Consider the following 21,914-nt stretch of genomic DNA (forward strand, 5'->3'; position numbering starts at 1 on the left):
GTCATGATCTCATGTTTATCAGGCTCTGTGCTGACAGCGTGCAGCCTGCTTGGGACTCTCTGTCTCCCCCCTCTCTCTGCCCCTCTCCTTCTCATCCTCTCTCCATTTCAAAAACAAATAAATGAACATTAAAAAAAAGAAGAAGAAAAGAAGTATTTTCAGGAAAAGGTTAGAATAAATGAGGAAGTTGGGCTACATAAGGTGCAATATCAAGCCAAGTCACACAGAGGGTAATTTACACTCATTCCCACAGAGGGCTTGGGGGGCACTGTGGGTCACACCTCAAAAGCATCCCAGAGAGAGGACAAGATCTAGAGTATGTGTATCTCATCCCCATCAGTCATTGGTTAAGGGCTGTGGAGGGAGGGAAGGGACACAAATTCTTAGGCCCCTCTGGCGCTCCTGTACCTTCCAATAATATGCTGGCTTTGGGGAATGAGCTCACACTGGAATTCACCTGCTGTGCACAGAAGCAAAGGGATCCCAGGTGATGTGGGCAGAGCTATATTTTCTATTCTAGTTTCTCGTAGGTGTGACTGGTTTTTTATTTGCTGGCTATGGATTTGAATCTCAGTGCAGCCATTTATGATCTGTTATTTAACCTGAGTGAGGCTTTTCCTCATTGCTAAAAGAGAATAATAATAACAATCTTGCTTATCGTGGTGAGAATCAGAATTAACACAGATATTCCTAGCAAATAGTAGGTGCTCAACTTGTAGCTATTATGGTTAATAAACATATCCTCAAAATGATTTAAATAAGTAGTACAAAAATTTATTTATGCTCTTGACTGTATTCAAGACATGCATGCATAAACTCCCAAGTGGTGGAGTATGGGCTCCTTTGCAGAGATACAACAGGCATCGGCACAAATATTCACCACCTCCTCCCTCCAAGTCTTTGTTTTTTTATTTCCTTTGACTAAAGAAGCTCATTTAACCTCCGTCTTAAATGTCTCTCTTTCATAAAGCTTTTCCAGACCACCCGAACTAAAAATACCTTCTCCCTCCTCTGAACTGCCATGCCATTCTACTTGAAATTATTTGATGGTACTTTTTCCACTTTCTTTTTTCCTCTCTGCAATAGCTATTAAAATCCCGACTTGAGAGCAGATAGACAAATCAATGGAATGAAACAGAATCCAGAAATAGGCTCAAAAACATATGGGAATAATAAAGAAATCAAGGCATGGGGGAATATCTCCAACAATGCTGAGATAACTGGCTAACCATTGGGGAAAACTTTTTTCCACAAAGTTAACCTGGACGTCCATCTCATTTCTCATACAAGAGCAAATATCATATGGCCCAAAGATTTAAATTTTTTTACTGATGTTTATTTATTTTTGAGAGAGAGACAGAGACAGAGACAGAGACAGACAGAGACAGAGTGCGGGCAGGGAAGGGGCAGAGAGTAAGGGAGACACAGAATTTGAAACAGGCTTCAGGCTCTGAGCTGTCACAGCACAGAGCCCAATGCAGGGCTCCAACCCATAAGCTGCAAGATCATGACCTGAGCTGAAGTCAGACGCTTAACCGACTGAGCCACCCAGGCGCCCCCATATGGCCCAAATACACACACGAGCGTGCACACACACAAATACTGAATAACTACATGAAAACATGAGTGAATTTTTAATACTGTTAGAGTAAGAAAGGCCTTTCTAAGAACGACATAAAACTCAGAAGCCATCAGAGAAAATATAGAGTTGATTCCATAAAAATTTAAAACATCTAAATGACATTAAAAAGACATAAATTCATTAGGGCACCTGGGTGGCTCAGTCGGTTAAGCGTCCAACTTTGGCTCAGAGCATGATGTCAAGGTTCGTGGGTTTGAGCCCCGCATTGGGCTCTGTGCTGACAGCTCAGAGCCGGGAGCCTGCTTTGTATTCTGTGTTTCCCTCTGCCTCTGCCCCTCCCCTGCTTGCACCCTCTCTGTCTCTCTCTCTCTCTGTCTCTCTCTCAAAAATATAAACATTTTTTTAAAAAGACATAAATTCAGGGGCGCCTGGGTGGCTCAGTCGGTTAAGCGTCCGACTTCAGCTCAGGTCACAATCTCGCGGTCTGTGAGTTCGAGCCCCGCGTTGGGCTCTGAGCTGATGGCTCAGAGCCTGGAGCCTGCTTCCGATTCTGTGTCTCCCTCTCTCTCTGCCCCTCCCCCGTTCATGCTCTGTCTCTCTCTGTCTCAAAAATAAATAAACGTTAAAAAAAAAATTTAAAAAAAAGACATAAATTCAAAAGTCAAACTGAGAAAAATATTTGCAACACATCACAGTCAAATGGTTAACTTCCTTTCATAAAGAATTTATAAGAATAAATAAAAAAACAAAGTAAACAACCTAATAAAAGTGGACAAAGGACATGAATAAGCTGTTTATGAAACAAGAAATACAAATACCTGTAAACATATGAAAATATACTCAATCATCTTAATAAAGAAATGTAAATTTAAAAAAAAATTTATTTTCACCCAGACTGGCAAAAATTAAAATGTTTGGTGAAACTATGTGCCGTGAGGTTGTGATGAAATGGACACCTGCACAATGAATTGCCCTTTTGGAAGGTTCCCTGAGACCGGAGAAAGGCAAGCTTTTCTGGAGGTCAACTGCCAATTTCTATCAAATGTCAAAGGCACATACCCTTTGCTTTATGACTTAACTATTTACCTGGGCTTAGTACAAGTTCTTCTAGTTATGTGGACAAAGACACTATTGCATCATCAGCTGTATTAGAGAAAAGCCAAAAACAAGTAAAGCAGACGTCAATAGGGGACCGACAAATGACAGTTCATCCAGATAATAAAAGAAGGAACAAGAATGAAATAAATCTATACTGCTCACTAGTCAAAGATCTCCAAAATACACCAAGTTAAGGAGCATGTGCACACACTAACACACACACTGACACACGCAAAAATGAGTGCACATAAAAAATGAACACTGTATAGGATCTTTGCCCTAGTTAGCAGTATTGTATCAATGTCAATGTCCTGGTCTTGATATTGTATTACAGATGTCACCTCTGTAAGGTGTCATCATTGGGGGAAGTTGAAGGAAGTGTACACGGAGACACTGTGTACTACTTTTGAGTCTATAATTGCTTCAAAACAAAAGGTTTAAAAAAAAAAAAAAAAAAAACAAGGTCCAGAACATGTGTAGTGTATGATTCTTGGGGTTTTTTTATGAAACATCAAAAGGTAAGAACAGTCCCTATGTCCTGACATTCAAAATGAGTGGGTAGAGCACATGTACCTGGAAGGACAAAAACACCCATCCCCTTCATTCCCAAGGGTTTGCTTGAGGTGGAAGGACAATAAATTCTTAAACTACCCCCATTTCCTTTGCAGAGATTAAAAGAAGTACAGTTGTGCTCAAGAATTTGATCTGGCCCAATAAGGAGAAAGCCCTCAGAAGTACACTGCTCCGTCCCTTGGCAAGGCTTGTGACAGGGCTTATTCATGTCATACCATGGGCCTCTCACACAGTTCAAAAAGCAGGGCAAAAGGACTGAAACTGCTTTTGCATAATAATGTCCCATGTAATCTCCAGAGGGCAAGCTGGCACCTCTAGGGACAGAGTCCTCTTTCTAAATGTAGCTCGGACTGCATTATCCCTAAGAATTGCTGTTGGTTCTTGGAAGCTCTGTGTGTGTGTGTGTGTGTGTGTGTGTGTGTGTGTGTGTGTGTGTGTGTGTTCAGTTCCTCACAGGAAAATGGAGTATCTCAGGAGAGGCAAGAAAACACATGGAGCTCCAGAACAGGACTTGCACTATTGTACTGGCTTGAGACAGTCAAAGCCCACCCTGCAAGTTTCTACTAATGCCCCCCATCAGAAAAGTCAAACTGGCAGGAATTACTAGCTTCAGGAAACTTGCTTCAGAGTGCCCTGATGCTCTGATTCTAGGGCAAGGACAGATCCTCTGGGAGAACAACTGTTGTTGCATTGGAAAGATTCTGAAGACAATGTAACTATGCTTTCAGCAGCCCTAAAGGCTATCTATCTTTAACCCATTGACCTGTGCCCTCTAGTTTATAGCTTGACTAATTGTAGCTTCTTAGAGATTTCAACAGAACACTCACTCTAAGGAAATAAGGAACCAGATGTTCTAAGATCAAGTTTGACCACACTAGAAATTAGCCTTCCCTGATGCTAGCCAGTCTGCTTGAGATCATATCAAGAATAATTAACTGCTGTACCATTGCTTGTGGACTCTCACCACTTCCCGGAGCTTTCCCCTTAAAAAAACCGCCCTTTGGAGATGGTCTTTGGACATTAGTCTGCCATCTTCTCAGGTTACCCGCTTCCTAAATAAAGCAACCTTTCCTTTCCAACCAACACTTGTCTCTAGAATATGGGCTTTCAAATGCCAAGCAGCCAAACTTGGGTTTTGGTAACAAAAGAGACTGCCAGTGAGACCTCAGCAAAGCAAAGCAAAGCAAAGCCTGGTTGGAGTCAGGAGTCAGAAGGGTTGAGTTGGAGTAATACATGTGAAAGGAGAAGGGGAGGAGAAGGAGCTGCTAGACCTCATGCAGATCTGACAGCAATGCCAGCCCAACAGGAAGCTCTAAAGCAAAGATGGCCTGTTAGAGGAGCCCCGTGTTAGGCAGAAATGGGAAGATCTTTTTCTGGACCCCAGAATTGTCTGGGGCCAGCCTAAGAAGGTGTTAACTGTCAGCTGAAGGCTGACAGCTAATCAAGCTCCCAAGAGCCAGCACGAGTGCTTTCTAGAAAGAGGATCTGAGCTGTTTTCCGCATCTCTGTGTCTGCCACAGGGACTGTCTCTGTGGGAGGAGAGGGGGAAACAACAATTTCGAAAACAGGGCTAGGAATTTGATTGTGCCCATAAGGGACCCAAGAGGAAATCATATTAGGCATGCCTTTTGCAGGATCTGTCCCTTTTTTTATATTGTAATTTGCACTACCCACAATTCCCCAGTGAATTTCTTGGTACAAAGGAATCATGACGAATGAAGGATAAGACATCTGGGGAAGTGCAGCATTCCCCATCTTGTCCCTGTCCCAAAGCCAGCATCTCAGCACCTACATGGAAACCACAGGAAAGCTATAATCCTGGAGTTCCCAGAAGTGACCAGCTGCAGAGAGCCCTGAAGCCCAGGATAGAACCAACTGCTACTTGCTGATAAGACTGGGGACCACCACCACCACCTGTTGCCAAACACAGCAGCAGAAAGCAATCCTGGGCATGAGGGAAAAATGAAGCCAATGCCTGTCTTACAAGAACCTTTTGCCCACTGCTGCAGAGTCCCTGAAAAGGATCTGTACAGTGACTGCATGAATGAAACTAAAAGGCGTTCATGAACAATTGCCTAAATACAGAGCCATCAGGGACAAAAACTGAAAAACCAGAAATTGAATAAGCTATACAATAGAGTTATGAGATTCTAGATAAATCAATTATCTCACAAAATGAATAAGCCATTGCATGTATACTTTTTTTTTTAGTTTTTTTCTTTAATGTAAGCTCTACATCCAACATGGGGCTTGAACTTACAACCTTGAAATCAAGAGTCATATGCTCTACCAACTGAACCAGCCAGGTACCCCAAGACATTGCTTTTAAACAGGCACAGACCAAGTCAGTCTCTGGCACAGACAGATACATTCATTGCTTTAGTTTGGGGGTTTTTGTTTTGTTTTACCTTTAAAAAAAAAAAAAAGTAAATTAGTTGCCAACATTCAAAAATCAAACAGTTCATATTAAAATCCAGATTTCTACCTTCTGTTTAAAAAATCCTAAGATCTGGCAACACTGGCTGGCATCTTTAGTGGCAAATATGGACGGAACTGAGTATGCCTCAGGTCTGCAAGTCACAGGTCAGAAGTGCTACAGGATTTTTTTACCTCAATATCCGGGATTCATTGTCTCACTACTTCAAAAAATGAAGAGGTGGACACAAAATAAGCAGTAGGCAAAAGTTTATTAGAGAAATATTAGAAAGGAAGAATAGTAGGAAAGCTCTCTTTACAGAGAGGAGACATTCGAAAGCGAATGCCTGAGGACTCCAGGTGAGGGTTCTTATTTTATAAGGTTCTGGTTGCCCACCGCCCCCCCCCCCCCTTGCCCCCTTGTTCCTTCTCAGGTTCTATCTACCCTTACTGACTGGATAACTCTAGGTGCTTGGTTGGCTCGACTCCATTGTATGAAGGGTGGTCTATGGCCATACAGTTCCTTGTGGGTCATAGGCTTTACTCCTACTTAGTATTAAGCAGGTCTTTTGTCAAAGCCCTGATGGGAACATGAGGGGGAGTAAGTGGGACCTGTTACATTCTTAAGAGGAACCTTAAGCCTGAGGGGGTTTGCTGTTCAGACACTCCCAGCATTGTTCCAAAATATGTGTTTTTCCCCACCCAGGGACCTCAAGTCCTAGTGTTTCCCTCTCTGCCTACTGAATTCTACCTTTTACTATCACAGCAGGACCCACCAATCTCTATGGGCTCCCAGCCACTTAGGCCAGGGTCTATTGCCATAATTACTGAGTTTTATGCCATCAACCAAGGTTTAAACCATTCTATATACTATGTGCAAGAGGGTAAGACAACAGGCAAACTCACTTTAGAAAAACAAATCCATCAGATCTGGTCAAACCATTTTTAAGGTAATTTGACCTTGGCCATCAATTTAAAACATTTGACCCAGGGTAAAAACGCATTTGCACCAAACACAAAAAATACAGACACCCAAGGTTGTATATTATTTGAAACAGCACACGACTGAAAGTGACTTAAATGTTCATCAGTAGGAGGCTGGCTAAATAAATTATGGAATATCCACATAATGGAATACTGTACAGCTATTTTTAAAAGGGAGAGAGAGAATAAAGTAGATCTATTGTGTACCACTCAGAACATTTTCTAAGAATGTATTTTAAGAAATGAAAGAAAGGTAGAAAAAGGGAGAAAGGAAAGAAGCAAGCAATTTGAAGGACAGCATATACAGTGTTATTCCATTCATGGGAAACATTTTTAAGGGAAAAATATACGTAACTGCATAGAAACTTCTAGAAGGATACACAAGACCAGGAGCTATATGGGGAGCAGGCAGAAGCATAGGGAAGAGTCACTTGTTTACTTTTCACTTTAAAACCTGTCTCTTTTTAAAATCATGAACATGTGTTATTTTTATAATTTAAAGACTAGATATTTAATGATTAAAACAACAGTGCACTGGTGCTGACAGTAAAATTCCAACTCAGAGGAAATTAATTTCTATGAAATCTGTCATTCCCCAACAAAGTCAGAAAAATGAAGCATAGCTATTCAACATACACAGCAGGTTGGCTTGTCATGACTCACTCTGATTTCACAAATGGAGATAAAAATGCCTACCTTACCAGATTAGAAATGGTCTACAAAATGTATAAAAAGCACCAAACACTTGCCACACTTAGTAAGTGTTCAGTAAAGGTGGTTGTTATCCCACAGCCCTCCCCTGCTGCCCAGTCCTGACTAGTGTCAATGACCAATCGAGGATGATTATTGCAAAATGGAAGATTTAAATTCCATCCCAGGTGGGGGCACCTGGGTGGCTTAGTCTGTTAAGCATCCGACTTCGGCTCAGGTCATGATCTCATGGTTCGTGAGTTTGAGCCCCGCATCAGGCTCTGTGCTGACAGCTCAGAACCTGGAGCCTGCTTTGGATTCTGTGTCTCCTCCTCTCTCTCTCTGCCCCACCTCCACCCCCACTTGCGCTCTTTCTCTCTCCCAAAAATAAATAAACATTAAAAAATATGTCAAAAAAAATTGCATCCCAAGTGAATGTCAGCCCTCGAGGAAGATCAGAATATACTCCTCAATAATGAAGGCATTTCCTCAGGATCTGCACATGGTATTGATGGGGTTTTGGAGTGACTGGGGATTGGAGCCGCCAGCCAAGAAAGAATTCTTGAGCTGTCTTTGGTATCAAAAAGGTGATTTTATGAAAGCACGGGAACAGGACCCGTGAGCAGAAAGAGCCTCACTGGGGTTGTGAAGAGTGACTGGCTATATACATACTATGGAGTTTGGGGAGGTAAAGGCAAAAGTGAGGTCTCCAGAAGGACTTTCATATGCTAAAGAAGACTCCTGAAATACCACAGGCCTAGCTATTGTCAAGCTAAGGTTGTTTTCCCTCTATCAAGGCATTAACATTATGACTGTAGGGGGTGCCTGGAGAAATGCTGTACCCCATATTGGCCTCAAAGTAATTGTCAATGGGCTGCAGGTTAAAAGGAAATTTAGTTTTATGTGCCATTTCCTTTTGCCTTTGTTCCCCACATCACTACTGGGGCTCCAGGAAACTGAGTCCATATTGATGAGGGAGCATAAGGCAGGCTGAGGGCAGAGTACAAGCTAGCATCCCCCCCTCCCCAGTACCTCCAGGTGGGATATGTGTGACAATTCCTCAGGCACTCCTGGCTACCCAAGAACAAAGCAAAGGACAGAAAACAGATGGTTAAACTATTAAGAGTCTCCATCAGTTTACAAATATTTTAGGACAATGACAAAAATAAGGGGGGGCAATCTTATCAATAGCCTAAAGTCCACAAACTCCCTACTGTCTTAATATGAAGGCTCTGCCAGAGGGAAAAACAACCTTAGCTTGACAACAGCTAGGCCTCCAGTAATCTGTGAGTCTTTAGCATATGAAAATCTCTTTGGAAACTTCCCTTTGGACTTTACCTCCCCCAAGTCCATAGTATATAACCAGTCATTCTTCACAACCCCAATGCAGCTCTTTCTGCCCACGGGTCCTGTTCCCATGCTTTAATAAAATCACTTTTGTACCAAAGACGTCTTCAAGAATTCTTTGTTGGCCATCAGCTCCAAACCCCCACCATCACTCCAAAGACCCATCAATAGGTCTTGGAGATTAGCCTATTGATAAGATTGCTTTTTTTCTTATAATTTACTAAGATATTTGTAAGCTGATGGAGACTCCTGTCCTGCATGACTGTGATCTCTATCAGTTAACCGTTTGTTTTCTCCTTTCCTTTGTTCTCGGGCAGCCAGGAGTGCCTGAGGAAATGTCATAGGTATCCCACCTGGGGGGGGGGGGGGTAGCTCTGCTTTGCCCTCAGCTTGCCTTATCCTCCCTCATCAGTACCACCTCCATACATACAAAAGCAATTCCATTGCCTATTAAAGTTCCCCATTTAAAGAGACTCCTACACACCCATGTTTTTCCCCCAAAGATTTCCTGTCCCCATCTCCAACAAATCAGCTTGATGAAGAGTAGCAGCTAGAGACTCCCACACTCCTTGCCTTCCCTCTACCCTTTTCAGTTCACGGATCCTCTCGCTAATGTCCCAAAAGAAATGGTGCCAGAGGTCATATATCAACCCTGCCCAGACAAGGAGGGGTCATGTGATGTTCACCAAGTTTCCTGACCAGAATTCTCTTTTCAAGACCCTTTGCTCTTTGAAGTATGGTCTCCCTCACTCTCTACCCAACCTCAGCCCCTCTGAGCAAGAGGTGAAGAGAGATCAGATATGCCCTGAAGGCCTGTCCCTTTGAATCCAAAGCCCTGAGAACCCTTCTCCAGTCCTACATACCCTCCCCACAGGCCCACAGGTGGAGAGCACTGGGAAGGGTTCCCACAGTGCATTAGCTCTGAACAGGGGAGGAGGAAGAGGAGTGTCACGCTATCCAGCCTCTGTCATCAATAATTCATGAGGTTCAGACACAGGGGCACCAGTCAGAGAGTCAGTTTTCCCCGGGCATGGGGAAAATTAGACGTAAGCTCTCTTATCTCATCAGGATATGCTGAGTACCAAAGCTGAGTAAAGCAGCTGTAGCTTCTGGTTGAGGAATATACTATAAATCCAGTGCGTGCCTGATAGATCACTCGCTACCCATACATCCCCTTCTGAATGTTGAAATCCTTTATTAGCTGCTCTGCAGAACTATACATATACTAAGTGAATCTCTAGCAAGCATGAATTCTATTAAACAGCGATCCCCAGAATTTCACAGACGAGGATTCTCTCTCTTCTAACTGTATGGACTGACACAGAGTTGCCAAACTGGTGATTTCACCAGATAACGATACATTTTTCAACTTACCCATCTGCTTTCATCATCTTTTCTTAACAAAAAGATGAACCCCCCCCCCAAAAAAGGAGCAAAATAAAGAACTATTAAATTAAATAATATTAGCTTTATGAAACTCACTATATTATCTTTATTTGTCTCAATTTGCCTTGAACGAGTGAAAACTTTGCCATGGATCAGCACATCTCAGCCTGGCATTTTGGAGGCCACTGGGTTAAACCAATTCAGACACTAACACTTGGATCTGTTGGGGCCTTTGTACAGCATCCCACAAGCCATCCAGATTTATTAATTCTCCCAGACACCCAGAAGGGAGATCATTTCAGCCTGCTCCACAAAAGGGTAGGGTGAAGTCTTGGAACAGAATTTACAGCTAGAGAGGACTTTATTCATCATCTCCTCCAGCATCCTCTGTTTACAGATGAAGAGCCTGGCCTGTAGCAACAATAATAATTATTCTATGGTGGCAATAATCACTATGTGTTTAGTAGTTTCCAGTTTTTAAAGTGCTTTTATATTCAATAAATATTTATTGAACTAGGATGGAGGCTAAGACCAGGGGACATGGTGATTATGGAGAATTGAGTACTCCTGAGTTTGTATTTCCACCACTGGCTGGGAGATCCTCTCACCTCTTGCTACCACTTAGGCCCTGTACAATGGGGCAGTCCTCTTACGGTAGAGGGTATGAAAAGTCCTGTCCAGTCAGGATCTTTTTCCCTGCATGCTGGTTACCACAGTGATCAGAGTCAGCCCTCCAGGACTGTGAGCATGGAGGAGACCCTGAGCCAGTGTGAAGTGCTAGACCCAGCCCAGCTACTCCTCCCCATCACATCTGTCTCCCAGGCTCTTCCACCCTTATCTGAGACCCTCACCTGGTGACTCTGCGAGGACCACAGGCTTCACTTCCATGGGCAATCTCAAAGCATTTGCCCTCTTGTGAGCTATCACACACGTAGACCCATACTTTCTTGGAGAAGGAGGTCCATCTTGAAGTTCTGGGAAAGAAAAGCAATCAATGCAAAGCTCTCTCCGCCACCCCGACAAATAATAGGGTCAAGCAGATGGGGGTGGAGAGCGTTGCCAAGGGTGGGGAAGTCTGTGCGGAAGTCTGAACGGGCCCCTGGAGGAAACCCTGGCAGACAGCACTGTTCCACAGCCGCCGAGGACGGCGGGGCGCGGCGGCCGTGCGCCAGCAGGGGGAGCCCACGGCCACAACCGGCTCCGGGTGTGAAGGGCCCACGCTGAGCGGGACTTGCCGGGCGGGGGGCGGAGAGCGGGGCGGGGAGCGGGGCGGGCAGTCACCTATCCTGAGAGGCGCAGAGCCTTTTAAGGTCCGGCGGCCATGCAGCAGGCGAGACTGCTGCTGAACTGCTGCGCGCCGGCGTGGGAGTCTGTGCGGAAGGCCAGCTCAAGGATGGCACGCCGGGGCCCGCTCGCCAATAAGGTGGCCCTAGTAACGGCCTCCACAGACGGGTGAGTGCCCGGGCCGGAGTCTCTGAGACCCCCACTATCTGGAAACAGGTACTATCCCCTTGACCTTTGCTTCCCGGCCCAAGTCCTCAAGCGTCACTCCCGGGAAGAGTCTGACCCCAGAAGAAAAGAACCACGTGGTCGGCCTGCAGCCTGATCGAATTCTCTTGCCTTGACTCCACTTCTGCCAGTCTCCTCCCACTGTTGCCTCTGGCTCAACTGCGCCACCTCAGTACTGCCTGCATAAATCCAGTCTCCCAGTAACTCCGGGCTGCCCCAATCAAACGGCCCCCCCTAGAGTCTGGGAAGACCAAACACCAGAAATCCAAGACAGTCCAGATTTCAAAAATCCGGTCCCTCTGCCTCCATCAACTATGGAAATGTTCCAGACTCCCCATTTGGAGCCCTTCGCCTAGATGGGACACAAGACCCATGCGTCCAGGTTTTTGTTTAGCTCAGTACATTTTGCCCTTGCCCAGCCTGTTTCTCACCCACCGTTCTTGTCTATCCCTGTTTCTCATCCCCACAGGACTTTGCTAGATGCCAGCAAATCTAAAATGCAATGTATGCGAAATGCTAATAGCCAACAGTTGCAAAATGTGTAACCCTTACTCCCAGGAGAGTATTGTAAAAAATTTACATTTTTTTACTAGAGACCCACCCTTTCACATACACCCCAAAACATAATTAACAACAGAATTTTAAGATGATGTAGACTAGTAAGGAAGGTATCTGGGGGGCAGGGGCTCTTTCGAGTGAGACCCTCTAATCATTGAAGTGGCTGTTGCTACACCCCTAGCTCATTTCTCTCCCTTCAGTCCCTACAGGGCATGGGGACTGTCACTGTGAAGGTGCCTGTGGAAGGTAATGTCAGTGCCTGGGAATGTAGCCTGACAGCCAAAACCATAGGAAAAACAAGTAAATGAGTGTTAAAAACATGTGAAGCATGTCCATCTGTATGGTAATGGCTATGCCATTAGCCCTCTTACACGTAAGGTAGACACCAGGTCATACAGATGGAGAGCTGGAATTCAAGCTCGGGCATTCTGACTCCAGGGCCCATCTCTCAACCATTTCCCCCATACTGGCATTGACTCTCTCTCTGCCCATAGGATCGGCTTTGCCATCGCCGGGCGCCTGGCCCGGGACGGGGCCCACGTGGTGGTCAGCAGCCGGAAGCAGCAGAACGTAGACCGGGCAGTGGCGGTGCTGCAGGGGGAGGGGCTGAGCGTGGTGGGCACCGTGTGCCACGTGGGGAAGGCCGAGGACCGGGAGCGACTGGTGGCCACGGTGAGCGGCAAGGGTATGGGCAGAGAGCCAGGAGGTGGCAGAAGGGAGCCAGTCTAAGCTTACTTCCCTGCTTTCCTAGACAACACTGGTGTGATCCAAGCCCGCATTTATTAACTAAAACATAACCATGCGTTATGCACCAATCCACCAGCACATTTTTGTGTGCCTTTCTATTATGTCTCTGAGAATCATCCCATCCCAGTCAGAGAATCAAAAACCACTCTAATGTTTCAACTCTGCATCATCCCTTGGGTCCCCCAGAAAACCAGCTGGTCCTGGGTCTCCAGTAGTTTCCAATCTAATTGGGCAGACGAGAAAAGTAAATACAATCACAAAATAGATGTTCCCACCCTTGGGCTAATAATCAATCCCATGGTCTTTAGTTTATAGATTCGAGTGCCTTCTCTAGGAGGAACCCCACCATGTTTCAACCACCTACTGTGTGCCATTCACTTTGTTCAGAGCCTTCATGGGTTATCTCTAAACCTGACAACAACCCAAGCAAGGCAAGGACTATTCTCCCTGTTTTGGAACATTCAGAACATTCTGCTCTGAAAGCTGGAGCGACATCCCAAGTTCCCACAGCCAGTTAGGAAGAGCTGTAAGTCAACCCAGACCAGCCAAGCTGACTACAGACCACCAGGCATTTCTCCATTAGCATCGGGTCAGGCCTTTGGTGCACAGTTGGACTTTAGTCTCAGAGAAAGTGTCTAAGGGGTACCTGGGTGGCTCAGTCAGTTGAGCATAAGACTCTTGGTATTGGCTTAGGTCATGATCTCAGGGATCATGAGTTTGAGCCCCACCTCAGGCTCCTCGCTGACAGCACAGAGCCTGCTTAGGATTCTCTCACTCTCCTTCCCTCTCTGCCCCTCACCTGCTCGCATGTGCTCTCTCTCAAAATAAATAAATAAACTTGGAAAAAAAGAAAAAGAGTCTAAGCCAGTGTCAGAATTGGTATTTGGCACCAACCTTCCAGCTACCCAAGAAAATAGGAATATCTGGCAAAGGAGGCCACTCTTCCGTCAGGCTCAGGGCACATGCTTTATTCCCTAGAGTAGAAGGGAGAATCTACCCTAGATGGAAAGTAAGGGATTGTGTGAACAGATAGGAAGGCTGGAAGAAATAATTTGGTAATCTTAGAAGAGGGATACCTTAAACAATGGTAAACCGTGATATAATAGACCATATAAAGTCATTCCATTTTTAAGGAACCATCTGGCAGATACTCGAATGAGCATTGGAGAGAGCCAAATGTGTGTCCAAGAAAGTCACCTTTCCTGGAATAGGCTGCTGGACAGTGTCTGAGATTAGGACCTTGATCCCAAGGGTGAAGGAAGCCATCTAGAATCCTGGGCCAATTGCTGACTGGCCATATGAAATGTGCATAGCAATTTAATGTCCAAATCCTGTCAGGGAAACAACCTCTCACCCTGACCAGCTCCACTTAACCAGTCCTACAGCCCTGGCTCAGAAGTGGGGTTTGAGCTAGACCTCGAGGAGGGTGTGAGACTGGATAGATGGAGTTGGGACAGGATTTCAAATGACCCCGCAAAATGAGCAGCCAACCAAGGAGGGACTGAAGGGTAGAGGGAGCCCTGTGAATTCACAACAGAGAGCATAGGCTCAGGAGTGCTGGTGGGAAGGGCAAGCGACAGGGGCCTCCAGAGCTTGCCAAAGGTGCTTGGATGTTCTTGGAGGAAATAAGAAGCCACATGAGGTTAGAGCAAGATGAAAATGGTTACATTTTAAAAAGATAATCTGGCACTGGTAAGAGGATATATTAGAGTAGAAAAGACTCTGAGCCAAGGATGTTAGCAAGGAAGCTGTTTCTGTCATTCAGGTCTGGAGCAGCAGCAGTGGGACCAGAATGGATATGCCCAAGAGACCTCTAGTGGGAACCAACCAAGATTTTTTTTCTTCCTAACCCGGTGTCAAGAAATGGGAAATAGGAAGGATGAGTCAAAAACAACTCTTCGGTGGAGAACAGGATAGGGTACTTGTTAGCAATCTGAGATGGGTTCTGCCTGTTAAGAACTGTTAGCCTGCATTGGGAAAAGCTCCTCCCTTAAGGATGGTTACTATCCAGCAGCTTCTAAATCTGCACAGCGAAGCTTCTCAAAGGTGTGGGGAGCAGAAACTAGATCGGCTGCTTCTCCACTTGATGGTATTTTTTCTAAAAAATATATCTATCAGAAAACAGCACCCAACTCCTAATCACTTTTGTGTAGTGATCACACAATTTAGAACAGGCTTAAGAGACACCTGGGTAGTCATAATGCCTTTCTCATTAATCTTCTATGGTTCTCTGTTTGGGCAAAACCTAGACTTCTCCCCTCTCCAAGCTGCTAGGCTTCCCACCCCCAACATCCCTTTCTAGCTTATTCTGCAGTTCGCTTGTCCAAAATCCATTGGCGAAACTTACACAGAGCCAAAGCAGGTGGCTGGGGCCTTGTGCCGGGACACCAAAAGTTACAGAGCACCAGATAGTATTCATACTGATTTTAAAAGCTTAGGTGGTTTTAAATTTTGTTAAATTTACATGTTGACAGCCCAAGCATTCCTTCAGCAGTGTAGAAGCAACTGAGCTTAGCACCTAGTTAGCAAGAATAATTAGTTAAAACGGGAGCTAGCAGATGGTACACATTGTTAATAACACCCCTCTGTGCGCCAAATCATGAAGCACAAAGTTGATTGAGGGCCCGTTTAGTGCTGCTCGCCCAAGGCATCAGAATTGCCCATTCTGGGCAAATGCATCGTCTGGTTTCAGAGTCACGTATTGTTGGCAAATTCTGTTTGGCCACTCATTACTCTGGCACATGCCTTCGCCATCTACTTACAATTTATTAGCGAGGTGAAATGTTCCCTTTCTTGGCTTTCCCTGTTTAAATCTCAGTTTCTGCCTTGAATCTTCCATGCCTGTAAGCCAAAAGTGGGGGGGGGGGGGGAGAGAAAATGACATCATAACCAAGTGTGAAACCGCTTTAAACCCAAGCTGGTGCCTTCCCCAGCGTGGCTCCTGGGTAGTCAGTTTCATAGAGAGCTCAACTCACTTTCAGAGGACTCTTATGTATTACCTCTGTGGTAGAAGGGATGCTGACCTCAGATCTGCCCCCACTAACTAGCTTTGTGCCCTGAGCAGACCACTTGCCCTCTCCCAAAGTCCCAGGGAGCAGGCCTCCTGTTCCTGGCCAGCCCTCTTACATCATTACTGAGAAATTCACTTCCCTAGACTACAGTTTGTTACCTTCACCATGAGGACACTGGGCTGGGTGGTCTAAAGGCCCTTCCAGGGGTGACTTTCTGTTGGCCTATTTAAAACCATTTCTCCATTCAAGTAGGTGTGGACAGGTTGAGTTTGAGATAACGGTAACTCAGTCAAGGAGAACTGGACAGTAAACTGGAGAAATGGGGCTGGGACTGGGTGTGAAACGAGAAAGCGTCTAGAAATGGATTTTGAGGTGGGACTGAAGAAGCCATGAGCATCGAGGAGCTCCCCAAAGGGAAAGTGTGAAGAGTAAAAGGTCAGCAGCAGCCCTAGAAGTGGGGGCAGGAAGAAAGAAACTAGACAACCTGAAACATTTAGCAGCAGAGCTTAGGGTAGCTTGGGAGAGAAATGTTTCATGAAAAAGAGACATCATTTTGACATCATTTCATTCCTAAGAAGGAATTCTTCATCAAGATTGATAAGTGCACCTCCCTTACTGACCTGCAGTCCTAATTCAGACCTTACTCCTCCTTCTAGGCTGTGAACCTGCATGGTGGCATTGACATCCTAGTCTCCAATGCCGCCGTCAACCCTTTCTTTGGAAACATAATGGATGCCACCGAGGAGATGTGGGACAAGGTGAGAGGGGATTAAAGGAGCAGGGGACAGGCCTCAGAAAACGGCCAGAACAAACTCAGTCTGCTTTTAGAATTCATTTGTCAAGTTCACTGTAAATGTGAGGAATCCTTGTGATTTGCACACACCTGGAGTGCACCTGGTAAAGGGCAAGTGGGGGGTGGCTTCTTCTATCCTTGCCCTTCTTTCATTTCTGCTTCTCCCCAGTTTTGTTCTTCCATTTGCTCCTTGCTAGCCTTCTTGTGATTCATTCCCCAGCTCTCTCCCCCTACATGCTTATCCAGGCTCTTCCTGGTTTATTTCCAGCAGAGACATGGCAACTATATGCCAATAGCTAATACACCTAAACTTATCCACACCCCATCCCCTTTCCAGCTTCTAAAAAAGAACTATTTCTCATTAGCTGGAAAATGTTAATAGCTGCTAGTTAAGTGAAATATCAATTCTGGTGAAATGACCTAAGTTACCGCTTTATAACTTATAATCTTGGCAAAAGACCTGTGCCCTTTTCTTCTTAACTGCAGTGTCAAGAAAATCTGAGATCCAGATGTCTAAATTCAAGTGTGGAATATTGGTTTTAATGTGAGCGTGTATAATTATATTTGTGATCTATTTCACACACTACAGTTTTTAATTATAAAGCCTTAATTAAAATATTTGTCTTTGTTTACTAAGGTTAATATTCGCACATGATTTGGAAATGCTAAATTTTTTATGATCTCCCATGGTTTTGCTTTTTACTCTGATGTCATCAATAATTTCTCAACACTGAAGTTTAAGGATACTAAAATATTATAGTTTGTTTATCAGTGTTTCACAGACATAAAGACCAAAGTGCCAAATGCTCTTCAGTGACTCAGTTCCTGATTGATATTCTTTAAAGTAGAGAAACATCTTTCATGAGCAGTCTGAATAAAGACCACATGAAAATCAGTTTTAAACCAAGTAATTTTTCTTTTTAATTTGCATTTTTTAAAATGTCACAGTACATCAAATATAAATTCAGTGGTTGATCCTTGATTAAACTCTGGATTTTTTAAATAAGGACATTTGGGGAGACAACTGGGGAAATTTTATTATGGACAGCATATTAGGTAAAATCATTATTACAAATGTTAAATTTCTTGGTGTGATAATGGATGGTAGTGTGTAAGAATGTCCTTATTCTTTGGGAAAAAATGCTAAAGTTTTTACTGATAGAGCATTGTGATGACTGTAACTTATCTTCAGTGGTTCAGGGGGAAAAAACTATATAGATACACAGATAGGACAAATCGGGCAAAATGTGAACAATTGGTGAATCTAAAGTGTACCTTCTGGATATTCATTGTTTTTCTATTTCAACTTTTCTGTAAGATTAAAATTTTCAAAATAAGAAGTCAGCATGGGGGCACGGGAGGGGAATATCCCAGCAGTGCCTAGAACTACATAAATGAGGGTTATGCATTTGTTTCAAATTATGGATGCAGGGTTTTGACTGTAGCTTGTGCTCCAGCTCCTGCAAAAGTGCCCCCGTCATGATCCCACTTTCCAATAAATATCCAGCCAGACAGTCCATCCTGGAGGGCCAAAAACATCTCACTCCTTAAGCTCAGAAGCCAGGGAAATGCTAAAACAATCCCGAGTGCCCAAGGTCAGGCCACATTTTCCCTGAGCAGCATGGCCCACTCTGGGGCAGGTCCAGTAAGCCAACCCAATTCCGAGTTCTCCCTAGTTGGAAGGAACACAGAAAATCCAGCTCAAGTCCAAAGCAGCCCTGTTAATATAGGTCAAATCATACTTGGCTGGTTAGGAGACAAGAAGAACCAGGTTCCTTTCCTTCTCACCCGAACCTAATGCATCATTCTCTATCTGAATAAGCCAGTGAGAGGTGCTTTTCCCCAGGCCTTGGCCTCTGTACTTGTATGGTCCAAGTAAACCATCTGAGATCTGCACCAGGCCCAACAAACATCCCAGGAACCCTGCTATAAGTCCTCCTCACCCTGCCTTCTCCAGCTCTTCCCTCATGCTCTTTCTCCTTCTCTCTCTGTTTCAGATTCTGAACATTAACGTGAAGGCCACAGCCCTCATGACAAAGGCAGTGGTGCCAGAGATGGAGAAACGAGGGTACAGACAGTGAGAGGGAGCGTGGATGTGATGGACCTCATATGGGCTGAGGGCCAGGGTTCCCATTGGGAAGAGGTTCATTCTCTTCTTTTTCCAGAGGCGGCTCAGTGGTGATTGTGGCCTCCATAGCAGCCTACACCCCATTTCCTGTAAGACCCCCCCTTCTTTGCTACTTCCATCCCTCCCCAGTCCTGCATTTTTCCACTCCCCTAGTGATCCTAATTAGTATGTGTCCCCTTTTGGAGTCACACCACCAAGCCCCCTCCCACAAAATAGATGCCTTGCCCCCACAAATCCTAACCTAGGGGCAGGTTAGCCACAAGACAGTTTTCTAGCTGGGGACCCTCCCTTATAGGAGATGCCCTATTATCTACTGCACTTGGTCCTGTCTTACTATAAGAACCAAGAATGAACTGTAAACAAAGACACTAATGCATTGTCTCCTTTCCCCAGGGCCTGGGCCCCTACAATGTTAGTAAAACAGCCTTGCTAGGCCTCACCAAGAACCTGGCCAAAGAGCTGGTCCAAAGGAACATCAGGGTAAACTGCCTGGCACCAGGACTCATCAAGACTAGCTTCAGCCGTGTGGTGAGGACCCCTGGGACCCCTAGGGGCATCTTCCCAGATGGGGAAGCCCAGTACCTTCCGCCCTGATCCCTGCACTTTTTTTGACATTCCCCCCCACCATACCAGCCACTGGTCCAGATCAGACCCCACATGCGCTTTTCTTGAGGTGTGCACTAGAGACAGGAATTCAGCCTCTGCTCATGCGGTTTCATTTTTCCTTAAGTGGATGAGAACTGGGGACACCCAGCAACAACCTCACTAGCACCTGAAAAGAATGGAACAGAGGAGGGAAACAACTGGGAACTGAGGAGGACTAAGAAGTAAAAGGGTGTCCTCTCCAGCCTTCCTCTCAGCTGACATAAGGGTGGCACTTTCTCCTCTCCCTGTCCTCCTCTTCTGCCACATAAAGAGATGTCCCTTTTTCCTGCAGTTGTGGATGGACAAGGAAAGGGAGGAGAGCATAAAAGAAACCATGCAGATAACAAGGTAAGACTGTCACAGGGGAGGGTTAGGAAGGACAAAGACAAAAGTTCCAGTCCCTCAGACAGCCCACAGCTTGCTGTCTTTTGGTCCCACAGACAACATGAGCACACACAGACTTCCCAAGTCCATGAACACTGTGTCACTATGGTGGCATGTGCTAGGGATCCACCTGCATTGCAAAAACCAAACACAGGCATCTGGGTTTCAGCAGAGCACCATTCTGAGGAAAACCCTGACTCCTCTCTCCACCTGGGTGTTCCCTCCATCTCTGGGCATCCCTAGCACCCAGGGAACAAGACCAAGACCAAAACCCCACTTTTTTAGTTCCCCTTGAATAAAAAGCCATGTTTCCAGAGCTCAGGTTGATGATCGTACAATCCAAATAAAAGGAATGAAGAGCTTTACTAAGTCCCAAAACTCCCCTTGCTAAGAAAACTCGCCTCTTCCCCATAGGGCTAGCCAAACTGTTCAGGTATCTTTGTCTGGTTCCTTTTCCTCTAACTTCCCTTCCTCTCTCCAGCTTGTGGCTTCTGGAAACTCTCTTCTCTTTAGCTTCTCCATCTTGTTCTCTCAAGAACACATGCCAGCAAGGCCTACTCTTTGCTGGTCCAAACATTCCAGATCCCCTCAGGTGCACCCAAAGCTGTTCTGATGTCAGGCATGAGCTGCACACCTACTTCACAACTCACTAACAAGTAAGGGCATTGTCATCCTGGAGCCTCAGTGAATGTCTACACCCATGCTTCTTGATCTTGGATGTGCGTTAGAATCAGCTGGGCACTTGTGAAACTACAAATGCTCAGGCTCCACTCCCAGAGATTCTTTTTTAATTGGTCCAATATAGAACCTAGGTTTTTTTTTCCCCCCCTTTGCGAGGTGAGAGGCCAGGGTGGGGAGGAAGTTAAGCCTCCAAGATGATTATAGTGTGCAGCTATGATGAAGAACCACTAATCCAGGCCTTCTAAGTTTGAGGTACCTACTCTACCCCCACCTCTAGAGCATTCTTTGGTTAGGTTACAGTGTTCCCTAACTATGCAATCACTGATACAAACACCGAGAATTAGCACATTCTCACAAAATGAACCTAACTTTAAGGGACAAAAACAGATTCCTGAAAAAGTTGTCTGTGAATTGAAGCAATATAAATGGAATCATTTTAAACAAACCATTTACTGTCTTACAGACTACCTGACACTTGAATAGTATACACACGTGTGAAACAAAATAGCTGCTCACCAGATTATCTGTATGACTTTGGATTGTGGTGTCCTGATTCTCTAAAACACAGAGTGTCTCTGTATTATTTGAATATAATGTGTGGTGGTTTTTACAGTGTGCAGTATTTAGGCAGTATTTATTATGACAGCTTATCTTCATGGTAACCCTTTTTGATTGACAAGAAGCTTATACACTGGTCCTGATAAATCATCTGATACTTTTTGAATAAGCACATTCATGCCCTGAGGGCCAGGTCAGGGGGTCTGGCCTGTTTGATATTTACTCCGTTCCTTGTTTCTCTTATTCCTCAGGATAGGCAAACCAGATGAGTGTGCAGGCATCGTGTCTTTCCTGTGCTCTGAAGACGCCAGCTACATCACTGGGGAAACAGTGGTAGTGGGTGGAGGGACCCCATCCCGTCTCTGAGGACCTGGAGAGAACTCACCAGGGCAGAGATTGGGCTCTAACTCCTGAGTACTGTTCCAACACTTATCAGTCTTTCCCACCTCTGCCTAATATACTGCTCACCTTACACCCTACCTCACCCCAAAATCAATTCTGCCCTCTGAAAAGATCCAGCCTTCCTTCTGGTCAGGGTGTGGTCTTATGAGGATTCACCCTGTTGCTGTAGCTTTAGATAAAGACTTCCCCTGAGAACATAGGACAGGCCTGCTGAGAAAGCTGAGTCTACCTTGGCAAAAACTAATATTTTTTTTTCCTGGGCATGGGGGAATTTGAGGGAGATGGGATTGAAGGAACCCAGGTGGAAAGAGCAGTTGGAAAATCAACAACTTGCAAAGGGAGGTGCAAATAAAATGCAGATGACTGTATTGCTTTGAGTAGGTGTGTTCATTTGTCATTGCAGGGTACATAGATGTGGTAGCC

At 45.0% G+C, this 21,914-nt stretch overlaps 1 protein-coding gene and 1 long non-coding RNA gene across 14 annotated transcripts in view; one reads left to right on the plus strand and one right to left on the minus strand.

The window, feature by feature from the left end:
* The window catches only part of LOC106979463 (uncharacterized), a 256,270-nt gene that overhangs the window by 224,362 nt on the left and 9,994 nt on the right, over nucleotides 1-21,914 (minus strand). For 2 of the 12 annotated variants that reach the window (XR_008299303.1, XR_008299304.1), the window contains exon 1: nucleotides 10,927-11,284. This is a non-coding gene — a long non-coding RNA (uncharacterized LOC106979463). Of the gene's footprint in view, nucleotides 1-10,926; nucleotides 11,314-11,356; nucleotides 11,498-15,651; nucleotides 15,732-21,914 lie in introns of those variants that run through there. The other 10 variants (XR_008299301.1, XR_008299295.1, XR_008299299.1 and 7 more) reach the window with 10 other exon arrangements.
* Nucleotides 11,394-21,859, plus strand: LOC106979461 (dehydrogenase/reductase SDR family member 4). 2 transcript variants are annotated; one of them, XM_015077339.3, is made up of 8 exons: nucleotides 11,394-11,527; nucleotides 12,637-12,814; nucleotides 16,557-16,658; nucleotides 18,691-18,761; nucleotides 18,859-18,910; nucleotides 19,215-19,349; nucleotides 19,759-19,814; nucleotides 21,341-21,859. In XM_015077339.3, exons 1-8 carry the CDS (start codon nucleotides 11,397-11,399, stop codon nucleotides 21,453-21,455), a joined length of 840 nt encoding a protein of 279 aa, XP_014932825.2. In that variant the 5' UTR covers nucleotides 11,394-11,396; the 3' UTR covers nucleotides 21,456-21,859. The 2 variants fall into 2 exon arrangements, with proteins under 2 accessions (XP_014932825.2, XP_053080273.1); XM_053224298.1 differs by lacking the exon at nucleotides 21,341-21,859 and adding an exon at nucleotides 20,332-20,560.

The sequence above is a fragment of the Acinonyx jubatus genome, chromosome B3, assembly GCF_027475565.1.
Source record: "Acinonyx jubatus isolate Ajub_Pintada_27869175 chromosome B3, VMU_Ajub_asm_v1.0, whole genome shotgun sequence".
In the NCBI taxonomy this organism is placed as follows: domain Eukaryota; kingdom Metazoa; phylum Chordata; class Mammalia; order Carnivora; family Felidae; genus Acinonyx; species Acinonyx jubatus.